The sequence below is a fragment of the Carettochelys insculpta genome, chromosome 21, assembly GCF_033958435.1.
Source record: "Carettochelys insculpta isolate YL-2023 chromosome 21, ASM3395843v1, whole genome shotgun sequence".
Classification (NCBI taxonomy): Eukaryota; Metazoa; Chordata; order Testudines; family Carettochelyidae; genus Carettochelys; species Carettochelys insculpta.
In genome coordinates, this window is record NC_134157.1 from 2,813,763 (window position 1) to 2,826,881 (window position 13,119).

At 53.5% G+C, this 13,119-nt stretch overlaps 1 protein-coding gene across 4 annotated transcripts in view; it reads right to left on the reverse strand.

The window, feature by feature from the left end:
* LRSAM1 (leucine rich repeat and sterile alpha motif containing 1) overlaps nucleotides 1-13,119 on the reverse strand; it is a 51,391-nt gene that overhangs the window by 7,622 nt on the left and 30,650 nt on the right. For all 4 annotated transcript variants that reach the window (XM_075015489.1, XM_075015488.1, XM_075015491.1 and 1 more), the window contains 7 exons: nucleotides 12,471-12,610; nucleotides 10,262-10,306; nucleotides 9,436-9,506; nucleotides 8,799-8,898; nucleotides 4,159-4,246; nucleotides 3,457-3,531; nucleotides 1,282-1,362 (listed from right to left, as the gene is read on the reverse strand). In XM_075015489.1, coding sequence (XP_074871590.1) covers nucleotides 1,282-1,362; nucleotides 3,457-3,531; nucleotides 4,159-4,246; nucleotides 8,799-8,898; nucleotides 9,436-9,506; nucleotides 10,262-10,306; nucleotides 12,471-12,610 — 600 coding nt within the window. The remainder of the gene's footprint in view (nucleotides 1-1,281; nucleotides 1,363-3,456; nucleotides 3,532-4,158; nucleotides 4,247-8,798; nucleotides 8,899-9,435; nucleotides 9,507-10,261; nucleotides 10,307-12,470; nucleotides 12,611-13,119) is intronic.

Here is a 13,119-nt window from a genome sequence, read left to right on the forward strand (position 1 = left end):
CTGGTTGTTCGTAACTCTCGGTTTCTTTTGTCTCCCCTGCACGCACATCAGGTGCAACGCTCGGGCTGCAGGCGAGCGCCTGCCGCAGCCCCCTTTGAGCACTGACTCACCTTAAGGCTTCAAGTCGACGCATGAAACTGCTGCACTGTGGGCTGGCCAATGGGTTACACCCAGGGGACAGCGGATCACTCCCTTCTAGTTTCTAAGCAGGCAGTGCCAACAGCAGCTGCCCGATCAGGGTCCAGACACCGTCTCTGCCCTTTACCGCCATTCCTGGCATTGCCACAGCTCGCCGGCAGCCTAGTCCTGGCTCGGCTGCTAGACCCCAGAACCGCCCATCCTTCTAGCTCCCACCCAGTTAGCTGCACCCGATCCACAGTCCATGTACCAGGGCGCACAGCTATGCATCCAGCTCTTACAAGCCGCTCTGAGCCCTCTGGCAGCCACCCTGCAGAGAAGATGTACAACTGGCTTGCTTCCTCCAGGTGTAACCAGCATGGAGGGTTCCCTGCCGCCAGAGCTCAGTTACTGGGTGGTTTTCTCACTAACGGCATTTACAGTCCCACACTCATCGCAAGGGGCGATGGAATCTCCTCTCAGGGGGTCAACTGCAAGTGCAGGGCCCGTGATGCGACTCCCCACGACCCCTTGCAGCAGCCCCAAGCAAATGATATTCCTCTGACTCGTCAGCTACTGGTGATGGGCCCCAGGCTGACTGGACCAGGGACCTGAACTGCCACACCCTGGGGGGTAATTCACCTAGGAAGACAATTCCTGCAAACCAGAGCTAGGCGGCTTTGACCCAAGCTGAGCTCCCTCTGCAGCTGGAGGAAAAGGGGCCTTGGGCTGAGAGGCTGCCCTGGCAGAGGGGATGCTGTCATGGCCTGGGCGACACAGCTTAGAAAGGAAGGTGAGACGGGGTGGCTCGTTCCCAGCGGAGAGTTAAACAAATTCAAATTAAAACAAAACAAAACAATGCGAGAAAGTATGAGATGCTTGGAGGATGCGTAAGTCCTAGTCCCTGCGCAGCTCCTGTCCCACCCAATGAGCCAAGGAGCTGCCTGCTTCTGCTACTTTTTCAAACTGGAAATTACTCAAGCGCTTCCAGAGCAGCAGCAATGTTTGCAGGAAGCAGGCGGCCGGGGGAGTTTGGGGAACACCCCCTTCTGACTAAGCATGAAACCACCTCAAAGCTGGAAAGAGCACAGGAAGGGAGCAGAGCCTCAGAGACCCAGAGCAAAGGTACAGGGTGAAGGGGGGCAGCTCCATAGCCCTACATACCTGCAGTGCCTCTGTGTCCAGTTCTTGCCTCTTTAACTCCAGCTGTGTCAGCTGCAATAACTCTGTCTCTATTAACTTAATCTAAACAGAAGACGAAACAGTTTTTTACCGACATTTGAAATGACTTTTCTTTAGCTGCTGTAGCGCTGGCCCTAACTGCCTCGGGGAGACAGGGGCTGGACTGCCCTTAGGAAACCTGGCTTCTCCCTTCGTTCTGCCAGCTCTCCAGAGCTGAGTAATCAACCCCCAAGCTGCCTGCTCTGCCTGCACGACTGCGCTGCTAGCTACTCCTGCTGAATCTCTGGCCTGACACGTAGCCGATGAATTTCCATACCCTCCCCCAGACAGAAGGAGCTCTCCATGCCCTTCTCTAAGCACCTGCCACCCAATGGTCTGGAAGTGTTTTGCAGTCAGTCCATCCAAGCCTCTTGGCCAGCAGGGAAAGCAGGGACACATGAACTGTCTTAACGCAGCTCCTTAGGTGTAAGAGGGGCGGGGCAGGGCCCAGCTCTTTGTGACACATCTGTAGAATGTACCCAACACTTGGCTTCCAGGGGCTGCTGCAATACAAATGACAGCTGCTCTTCCAGATGGGGAAACTGAGGCACGGAGAGGCAAAGTGACTTGCCCAAAATCCAACAGCAAGTAAGCAGCAAAGCCAAGAACATAGCTCAGATCGCCTGTGGCTCAGGCTGGTACTCAAACCCGACGGCAAGCCAGGCAGGACACCCTTGGCATGCTCCAGGGGCACCCAACCCCTCCCTTGGGTGCCGAGCATGCCAGTGGAATGCAGGGGAAGTGGAGGCCCAGTAGCAAAGCGTTTCATAGAGGGGCACCCAGCTACGAGGCCTGAGGACCAGACATGTCCCCGTGTCTCCCCAGCGCTGTAGACCAAGGAAAAGCAAATTGATCAAGCGCAAGGTTCTGGTTACTGGTGAACTCCAAAACCTTGCAGGGAAGGTACAACTTCAAGCAAAAAGCCCAAGGGTGAGATCTGATCCCTGCTGAGGGCCATAGGTATGTGCAGGGCTGTCCTTGGGCTGCAGGGGCCCCTACGCAGTACGGTTACTATGGCGGTCAGGATGGGGATGATGAGCTTTTCAAGCTGTGATTTTCTAATCATCCGCAATGCGCTAATGAAATAGCTGCAGAGCCCATTTCACACAACGGTGCTGTAGACTAACCCAGGAAATTCAGAAACATGGTAACTCCCTGGGGTTGGCAAAGGCCTGTTAAATGGCTTCACTACCACTTAACTGTCTCTTTCCCTGGCTCAGTGTTCCGCTGATGGGTCTGGCAGGCTTTGCTCACTGTGAACTAGATCCTCTCTGGAGGAAGCTGAGCCCCAGAACAGGGATAGGAAGGGGCAGATGGAGGGACATTGGGACCCAGCGGTGCCCCACATTCCTGGGTGCCCTATGCAGCTGCGTATTGCGTGTATGGCTAAGGACGGCCCTGTGTACGCGCAGATCAGATGCAGTCTGTGGACTTTCCCCAAAGTTGCAAAGACTGGCCTCATTTAACTTGTTATCCCAAAGCAAAACTGTTCAGCTTCTCCTCCCCATCTCCTGGCAGGGCCGGCGGGGTGTCTGGAGCACTCTGCTGGGAAACTGGCCAGGGCCTCTGTCCTTTAACCAGAGGGGTGTCCTGTTGCTGTGCTCTCCTGAATGGTCTCTGCCACCCACCCACACTAACACGCTTCATCTTCAACCCAATGGAGCTCAAACAGCAGGCTGGCAACAGAAACAAACAATAAAGAGCTCATGCGGCAAGGTGCAAGTCTAATGGTCTGGATGGAGATGCAATGGATTTGTGTGGAGACAGCACCCCGCCCTGTGCAGCCTGGTTCCCTCTGGCTCGTCCAGAGAAGCCAGTGCTGGATTGCCCTGTATAACCCAGGCGCTCAGGCTTGGGCCAGTCCAGTGTTAAATGACTCATTCCACCCTTTCCCTTGGACTTATTAGACATCATTGTCGCGCAGTGCTCTGAGGGCAGACTGCTGAATCAGCGCAGCGTGATTCCATGTTACACTGCCCTACAGGAGCAGGAGGGAGTCTGCTTTTCCTTTGCCCCTGTTCTGCGTATGCAGCACCACAACTTCCATGGCGGTGGTCTCACCACTCAGATGAACAAGCTGTATCTTTGGTAGCTTCTGCTCTTCTGGTGCCAGCTCACCTGGTTCCTGATCTGCCTGTGCCAGAGATCCTTCTTCACCTGAAGGGCTTCGAAGGCCGCCTTCTGCATTTCGCTCTGCAAAACAGATCATGCTGTGCTTGGCGCAGGAACCAGGCCCCATAGATCTCACCGCACTGAAACGATTTGATTTACAAACCCTTCCCGGGCACTCACCCTGCAGGATCCATATCCTTCCTTGCAATCCCAAAAGGTAACTCACAAGTGACACATTTTGCAGCTGGTAAACCAAGGCCCAGAGAATTATCATACATTTTCAAAGCAACACCCAGGGTTTGATTTTGTGCACGTAAGCTCACCCGTCTCAATTTGTGCTCAGCACGTCTGAAAGACAGGTCCATCTCACCCAGCACCCAGAGCTAGTGGGATCCTTGCAAACTCTGGCCTCTGGCTCATTCTAGGTCCCCCAGTCCCAAAGGCAGGTCTCCTGCCTTGGTCACCTGTCTATACTCCCCACGATCTCCACCGCCTGCTCTCCTCTCACAGCTGCCTCAGTTTCCTGCTGGCTCTCTCGGTACAGAAGAAGTCATTACGTAGCTTTTCTTTAGCCAGTGCCACTCTCCAGCTTCCCAGAGATTTCAGACCAGTTGGAACAGGGCTTTCGAGCAGTCCATGTGCTTGTCATGGCCACTCTGCTCCCCTCCTCCACCAACACGCACTTCACGTCCCTGGTCACAAGCCTACCTCCTGCAGGATCCGGCTAGTGGCTTTGTTCTGATCCAGCTGCTGCCATGCCAGGATTTGCTGGAACTTCTGATCCATCTCTGCTAGGCTGCAAGAAACAGGTGGCCAGAGGATTAGGAGAAGATCTCAGACTACAATGCATGTACGAGGGCGAGCTGGTCGTGGAAAGGAAGCCGGAGAGAATCCAGGAATGGCGATTTCCTAAAATCATAGAATCATAGAACACTAGGACTGGAAGGGACCTTGAGAGGCCATAGAGTCCAGCCCCCTGCCCCAATGGCAGGACCAAGTACTATCTAAACCATCCCTGACAGACATCTATCTACCTGTTCTTAAATATCTCCAGTGATGGAGATTCCACAACCTCCCTGGGCAATTTATTCCAGTGTTTGACCACACTGACAGTTAGGAACTTTCTCCTAATGTCCAACCTAAACCTCCCTTGCTGCAGTTTAAGCCCATTGCCTCTTGTTCTGTCCTCAGAGGCCAAGAAGAGCAAGTTTTCTCCCTCCTTCTTATGACACCCTTTTACATACCTGAAAACCTCTGTCATGTCCCCCCCTCAGTCTTCTCTTTTCCAAGCTAAACAAGCCCAATTCTTTCAGCCTTTCTTCATAGATCACATTCTCTAGACCTTTAATCGTTCTTGTCGCTCTTTTCTGGACCCTCTCTAGTTTCTCCACGTCTTTCTTGAACTGCGGAGCCCAGAACTGGACACAATACTCCAGCTGAGGCCTAACCAGCGCAGAGTAGAGCGGAAGAATGACTTCTCGTGTCTTGTTCACAACACACCTGTTAATGCATCCCAGAATCATGTTTGCTTTTTTTGCAACAGCATCACACTGTTGACTCATATTTAGCTTGGAGTCCACTATAATCCCTAGATCCCTTTCTGCTGTAGTCATTCCTAGACAGTCTCTCCCCATTCTGTATGTTTGAAATGGATTATTCCTTCCCAAGTGGAGCACTTTGCATTTGTCCTTATTAAACTTCATCCTGTTTACCTCAGACCATTTCTCCAATTTATCCAGATCATTCTGAATTATGACCCTATTCTCCAAAGCAGTTGCAACCCCTCCCAGCTTGGTATCATCTGCAAACTTAATAAGTGTACTTTCTATGTCAATATCTAAATCGTTAATGAAGATATTGAACAGAACCGGTCCTAACACTGACGACTGTGGAACCCCACTTGTTATACTTTTCCAGCAGGATTGAGAACCATTAAGAACTACTCTCTGGGTACGGTTATCCAGCCAGTTATGCACCCACCTTCTAGTAGCCTTATCTAAATTGTATTTGCCTAGTTTTCTGAGAAGAATATCATGCGAGACCGTATCAAATACTTTACTAGAGTCTAGGTATATCACATCTACTGCTTCTCCCCTATCCACATGGCTCATTATCCTATCAAAGAAAGCTATCAGATTAGTTTGACATGAGTTGTTCCTTACAAACCCATGCTAGCTGTTCCCTATCACCTTACCACCTTCCAAGTGCTTGCAGATGATTTCTTTAATTACCTGCTCCATTATCTTTCCTGGCACTGAAGTTAAGCTGACTGGCCTGTAGTTTCCTGGGTTATTCTTATTCCCCTTTTTATAGATGGGCACTATATTTGCCCTTTTCCAGTCTTCTGGAATCTCTCCTGTCTCCCATGATTTTCCAAAGATCACAGATAAAGGCTCAGATACCTCCTCTATCAGCTCCTTGAGTATTCTCGGGAGAGTTTATCACTGAGCATGGCCAACCAGAACTCTCACACTCTGGCACTGCCCGGCACTCAGCAGGCATGCAAACTCCTTCCCACCAACCAACTCTGGCTGGGGAATGAAACCAAGCCAGGCACAAAACTGACTGGCACACCTGCCACGAGTGACCCTGTGTCCAAGCCCAGCAAACATAAAAAGTCAAAGCCTGGGAACTGTATTCCCTGGGTGTAAAGCAGGGACTTTGTCCAGCTGGCCCAGTGAAGTGTATTGCCCCAGGGATTGCAGAGGAAATGGTCTCAGTTCTCAAGACATCCAGCAGATCATCTGTAGTGTCACCGATTGATCAGTTCTCTCACTGATCTTCAGTCAGCTGCCCTGATCCAGAGCAGAACTGCACTCCATATGCAACCCAGTGAAGATCAATGAGAGACCTGCTCTGGCTGCTTCAAGAGACAAGAACCAACATTTTGATCCCTTTCCGCTCCTCAAAGTGCCCCATACGTGTCCCATGTAGTGGAGGATCCCAAAGAGCACTGTAGGGTTGCATGTAAGTGACAATGACTGGCTTAATTTCACCCTCCGGCCGAGGGAAATGTAAGAAATAAAATAAAATAAAATAAATCTGTGTAAACAGTGAAGAATAAATCAGGTATGTGCCATGTGGAGAAACGGTCTGCAGTAAATAGGGTGACATTTAATAAGGACAAATGCAAAGTACTCCACGTAGGAAGGAACAATCACTTTCATGCATTGGCTGTGTCTACACTAGCCCAAAACTTTGAAACGGCCATGCAAATGGCCATTTCAAAGTTTACTAATGAAGCGCTGAAATACATATTCAGCGCCTCATGAGCATGCCGGCAGCTGTGGCACTTTGAAATTGCTGCAGCTCACTGCCGCTCGGCTCATCCAAACGGGGCTCCTTCTTGAAAGGACCCCAGCAACTTTGAAATCCCCTTATTCCTAACTGCTGTTAGGAATAAGGGGATTTCGAAGTTGCCAGGGTCCTTTCGAAAAGGAGCCGCGTGGTGGCGAGCCGCAGCAATTTCGAAGTGCCGTGGCTGCTGGCATGCTCATGAGGCGCTGAATATGTATTTCAGTGCTTCTTTAATAAACTTTGAAATGGTCATTTGCATGGCCATTTTGAAGTTTTGGGTTAGTGTAGACACGGCCATACAGAATGGGAAGAGACTGTCTAAGAAGGAGCATGGCAGAAAGGGATTTAGGGTCATAGTGGACCACAAGCTAAACAGGAGTCAACAGTGTGACGCTGTTGCGAAAAAAAGCAAACATGATTCTGGGATACATTAACAGGAGCGTTGAGGGTGAGACACGAGAAGTCATTCTTCTGCTCTACTCAGCGCGAATTAGGTCTCAGTTGGAGTACTGTGTCCCGTTCTGGGCACATTTCAAGAAAGCCGTGGAGAAACTGGAGAAGGTCCAGAGAAAAGCAAGAATGATGAATGGTCTAGAGAACATGAGCTAAGAGGGAAGACTGAAAGAACTGGGCTGGTTTGGTTTAGAAAAGAGAAGGCTGAGAGGGGACATGATAGTGGTTTTCAAGTACCTAAAAGAGGGTTAACAAGGAGGAGGGAGAAAAATTGTTCTCCTTGGCCTCTGAGGACAGGACAAGGAGCAATGGGCTTAAACTGCAGCAAGGGAGGTTTAGGTTGGACATGAGGAAAAAGTTCCTAACTGTCAGGGTGGTTAAACGCTGGAATAAATTGCCCGGTGAGGCTGTGGAATCTCCATCACTGGACATATTTAAGAGCAGGTTAGACGGACACCTGTTAGGAATGGTCTCTACATGGTGCTTGGTCCTACTAGCTGTGTCTACACGTGCACGCTACTTCGAAGTAGCGGCACTAACTTCGAAATAGCGCCCGTCGTGGCTACACGCGTCAGGCACTATTTCGAAGTTAACTTCGACGTTAGGCGGCAAGACGTCGAAGTCGCTAACCTCATGAGGGGATCGGAATAGCGCCCTACTTCAACGTTCAACGTCGAAGTAGGGACCGTGTAGACGATCCGCGTCCCGCAACGTCGAAATTGCCGGGTCCTCCATGGCAGCCATCAGCTGGGGGGTTGAGAGATGCTCTCTCTCCAGCCCCTGCGGGGCTCTATGATCACCGTGGGCAGCAGCCCTTAGCCCAGGGCTTCTGGCTGCTGCTGCGGCAGCTGGGGATCCATGCTGCAGGCATGGGGTCTGCAACCAGTTGTCGGCTCTGTGTATCTTGTGTTGTTTAGGGCAACTGTGTCTGGAAGGGGCCCTTTAAGGGAGCGGCTTGCTGTTGAGTCCGCCCTGTGACCTTGTCTGCAGCTGTGCCTGGCACCCTTATTTCGATGTGTGCTACTTTGGCGTGTAGACGTTCCCTCGCAGCGCCTATTTCGATGTGGTGCCGCGCAACATTGAAGTTGAACATCGACGTTGCCAGCCCTGGAGGACGTGTAGACGTTACTCATCGAAATAGCCTATTTCGATGTTGCTACGTCGAAATAAGCTATTTCGATGTTGGCTTCACGTGTAGACGTAGCCACTGTGAGGGCAGGGGGCTAGACTTGAAGGCCTCTCAAGGTCACGTCCAGATCTCGTGTTCTATGATTCTTTCAGTTTTTACTAATCCACAGCGTTAGGAATACTAAGATTAGTCAAAACAAAAAATCAGCCCTATAGCACTATAAAGACTAACAAAGGGATTTATTAAACAGGCTTTAAAGTGCTACAGGACTGCTTTTCATTTTGTGACGAGACAGACTAACACAGCTACCTCTCTGGGACTAGGGTTAGTCAAGTTTAAACATGAGCATTCTGTCTTTAGGACTGCTGTGTGCTACTGAATAGCTGCTGTGTGCTGCTCTAGGAGAAGCTGCAGGTACCCTGCATGTCTGTCTCAGAACTGTTCTGGAACCCTTTGGCAGGAGTAGTACCTGGAGCAGGCCTGGTTGACGAGGTCTTGCCGACGAGATTCATAGGTCATGTGAAGGATCTTGTTCTTGTAGCTCTCAGCCAGCATTTCCTGCATGGCAGCTGGGGGACACAAAGAGGAGCTGTTAGTGCTTAGCAGCAGGTTAACTCCCTGTCAAGCAGCACTCCTGCTCCCTGCTCAGCCACAAGAGCTCACTCGTACTGGGGTCCTCTCTCCAATTTTCAGTCCATCCCTGTTTCCATGTGAAGTGTCAGACAGCTGCACCCTCCCAACAGGCCATCCCAAAGCAGCCCTGCAGTCTGCCTCACACAAATAACACACTCTCCGTCTCTGTGGAGCACCCCGAGCTATAGCCCCACCGGCGTGAACTGGGGTGGAGTGTCGGAGAGGCTGCAAGTCTGAGCTCCCCACTGCAGCCTGGGGTCTCCACCTAGCTGCTGAAGGACAGCAAATAGAGAGATGGGTGAAAACTTTGCCATCCCACTAAGGCAGGTTTAAGTCACTGCGGAAGGTGTGAAATACCTACAAATAGGGACGGAGGCAACTTCAGCACAGAGATCTCTCGGCCCCCCACCTCCAGGGGATACGGCCCTGTCAGCCCCCCGATGACCACCACAGCCTCCTTCCCTTGGACTTACAGGCCACCTCCCTTCTGCGGAGCTGCTCTGTCTCTTCCTGGGTTATCGCCATCAACTGATCCACCCTTATCCTAGGACAGAAGCAGGTCCATTCAGCCAGCGCTTCCATCAGAGGCACATTTCACACACACCCCACCAGCCAGACACTACACACATCAGTGGTGCTGCATAAACAACAGGCTGGTGGCGATCAATGGCCCCAAAGTGCCCAACCCAGCAGTGTGGCACCTTCCTGGAAACCCTCTGCCCTGCAGCAGCCAGGGGATGTAGCTGGGTCCTCTGAATGGAGACCCCTGAGCCAAATGCCAGAGCTTCAGGAGACTGCAGGCGACAACTTTCCAGTGGGGAGAGGAAAGGACAGAGCTCCCATAGGAAGAGGACTGGATCAAGCAGGACCAGCTGGTATCTGGTCTCTGGCAGCACCCAGAGCCTCAGAGGATAATCAGGCCCTACAATAGGTCTGATCCTGACTCCGTTTCCTCTCCCTTCCCATGCTGTTAGCGGTAACTGGGGTGCGCTGCTTATCCGCAGCACCGTCCATAGCACGCTGTGTCCCTGAGCTCTGCCGAGCCTGCCTGTGGCCAGACCATTTCCTGCTGACTGCAGAGCTGGGGCTTGTGGCGCGGACTCCTGATGCACCAGGAACCAGCCGAGATCTTGCAAACTCACCGCACACAGGCCACCCACCGGCTGCCGTATGCAAACGGCTTTTGTCCCTGCTGCCCTGAGCTGGATGCTGAGGCAGGACTTACAGGTGAAGGAGCCCAGCCCTCCCTCCCACCACTTGCACTCTCCTGGGGGAGCCTGCCCGAGGCAGGGCACTTACCTCTCATTCTCCAGGGACTTCAAAATTTCTGAGCTTTGTTTCTGCCTAGGAAAACCAAGCAGAAGATCAGAAAGTGTTCCAGCAGAGCAGGGCACCCTTCTCCCCAGGGAGCAGAGCCCTTCTTGTGCAAGCCCCATGCCAATTACCCCGCCCCGGCACTCCCTGCCTCCAGTTAGCCACAGTTCCATTACGTGCGGGAGCAGCAGCCGGAGTGGAAAAGGCCAGGGGTGGGGACGCTGCCTCTTGGCAGAGCTTCCCATCCTCAGCCCCCAAGCAGAGCACTGATGGGAGAGAGGGGAGGGGCACGGGATGCCTTCCTTGCACCATCTGATGGGGCTGGGCACTGGCCCAAGGATTTACTCCTGGGAGCGTGGAGGAGCTTGGCAGCCTTGTTGCAGAGACAGACAGACAGACAGACACTGGCGCCCCCCTCTCCGGCAAAGCAAGAGGCCACATGGCTCCTGGCATACAGTGTGTGCTACAAGCAGCTCTGGCCAACAGTGGAAGCGCAGATCCCCAGAGGATTGGCAGGCATGTGGCTTTCAACCCGAATCCCTGGCTGAAAAGAATGCCTGGCGGCTCTGGCTGACGCTGCCAAGCAGACCGTCAAGTCTGGTGGGTGGCACAGAGGGGGCCGGCACTAAGGCAGGTTCCCTCCTGCTCTGGCTCCACACAGTCCCCAGAAGTGTCCGTCAGATTCCTGCAGCCAGGGAGGGGCAACCAGGGAGGATCCACACACTGGCCTCATGCCCTCGGGTAATGCCCCCATGGCTCCCACTGGCTGGGAACTGCAACCAATGGGAGCTGCAGGGGCAGTGCCTGCAGATGTGAGGGCAGTGTATGGAACATCCCTGGCCACCCACCATATGGCTGGGGTTACAGGCTCCAGGTCGCCACATCCTGGGTGCTGTAGTAACTGTTGCCAGGGCCCTACACCCCCACCCCTTCCCATACCCCAACCCCCTGCCCCAGCCTGGGTTCCCCTCCCACATCCAAACTCCCTCCCAGACCCTACACCTTGCACCCCAGTCCCAATCCCCAGCCCTGAGTCCCCTCCTGCACCCCCAACACCTCATTCCCAGAGCCTGCAGCCCCAGCCAAAACCCCACTGCCACGCACCCTACCCCAGCCCAGAGCAACCCCCTGAACCCCTCATTTCCGGCACTGCCCAGAGACACGCCCCAGCGCAGAGCCTGTACGCCTGTCCCCTCCTGGACTCCGAACACTTATCCCCAGCTCCACCCAGACCCCTACTTCCAGCAGGAGCTCAGTCCCCTCTCCCCATGTCCCAACACCCCAGCCCAGCCCAGAGCCCTCCTGTCCCCCAAGCCCCGATCACCCACCACATCCCAGCGCCCACCCCCAGTCCCCTGCCCTAGTCCAGTGAATGGGTGTGAAGGTGGGGGAGAATGAGTGATGCAGCGGTGGAGCGAAGTGAGCAGTGGTGTGACACTGGAAATGGGGCAGAGCGGGGCAGGGCCGAGGGGAAGCAGGGGTACTCTATTTTGTGCCACTAGAAAGCTGACAGCCCCCGACACCCCAGGGTGCAGCACCTCCCATCAGGGCCCAAAGTCTTCTGGTCCAAGTCAGTTTTGTTACAAGGGACATGCTGAGACCTGTGGGTTGAAAGTTTAGGTTTTGCAAAATGTCTCGTGCCACCCTGGCTACACCTGTGCGCTCCCACTGCCCTCCGGTGGCAACCACAGCCTGCGCCTGAGTCACCCCTGGCAGGACTCACTGAGTTCAGAGGTGAGCTGGCGGGGCCATTGCCATCACCCAGCCTGACCTCCAAAAACTTCACAAAGGCCTGGGGAGAAGCGAACCCAAAGGTCAGCTCCCCTCCAGTGGGTGTCTTAAGCCCAAAGCAGCTCTCTGGGTCCACAGCACAGTGGTATCTATGTAACTGGCCACACAATGGGCTTGAGACAACTCGGCTGTGCCTTAGGCACGTTGGACAGTTTTACCCACAGTCTCTGTGAGGAACGCTGTGGGGTGGAAGACGCCTGAAAACAGGGATTCACTGTGCAATTACCCCCCAGGCTGACCCTGCCATACCATCGCATTAGAGGGATTCACCCTCACCGCCAGGACATTTCTGTGCTGCTTTGGGAGTCTGACTATGGGAGAACCTCAGAGAAACGGAGGGGTCACGTTCAGCAGACATACAAGAGCCCAGAGCAGAATACAAGGCATCCGGGGGGAGGCCAACCTCTGATTCTCCTCCAGCAGCTTCTGGATTCGGCTGGCAATGCCCTGCTCCGTTTGCTTCAGCTGCTCTAGCAGCTTCAGGCGCTCTCCCTCCAGGTTGCGCTGGTGCATCGTCAGCCCCTTCTCCAGCCTCACGTGCTCCTGCGGCGCAGGGAAACGAGCAGGAGAGAGAAGTGACAACGCCTCCACTGGGCCGTGCCCACAGACAGGGAAACTCAACAAGGGTGCTGTTTCATTACAAGGAGCTGAACAGTTCCAAGAGGGTGGACAGGGAGCCCACCCAGAGCTTACACCGACACTCAGAGCATCCCAGGAAAGCCAGAGACACCAGAGAGAGCAGAGAAATGCTCTGAAGCTGGGTCTCTCGCTAGCTCTGAAGCTGGGTCTCTCACTAGCTCTACTGCAGCGCAAGAGGCCAGAGCCAGACTGTTCCCACAGTCCCTGAGGGACCCAGGAGAGGAGAAAGGGGACATAAAAATGGCAGAGAGCTGAGAGGAGAAACCCGTCAGTGCTGCCTCTGGGGCCCCCTCTGCATGAGTGGGGCCCACATGTCAAAACAGGAAATGCCTGTTCTGAAAGGGAGCAGGTGGGCAAGGGTCAAGTCCATCCGGAGCAGGACAGATGAAGAACCCTGACCAAAGGCACTCCTC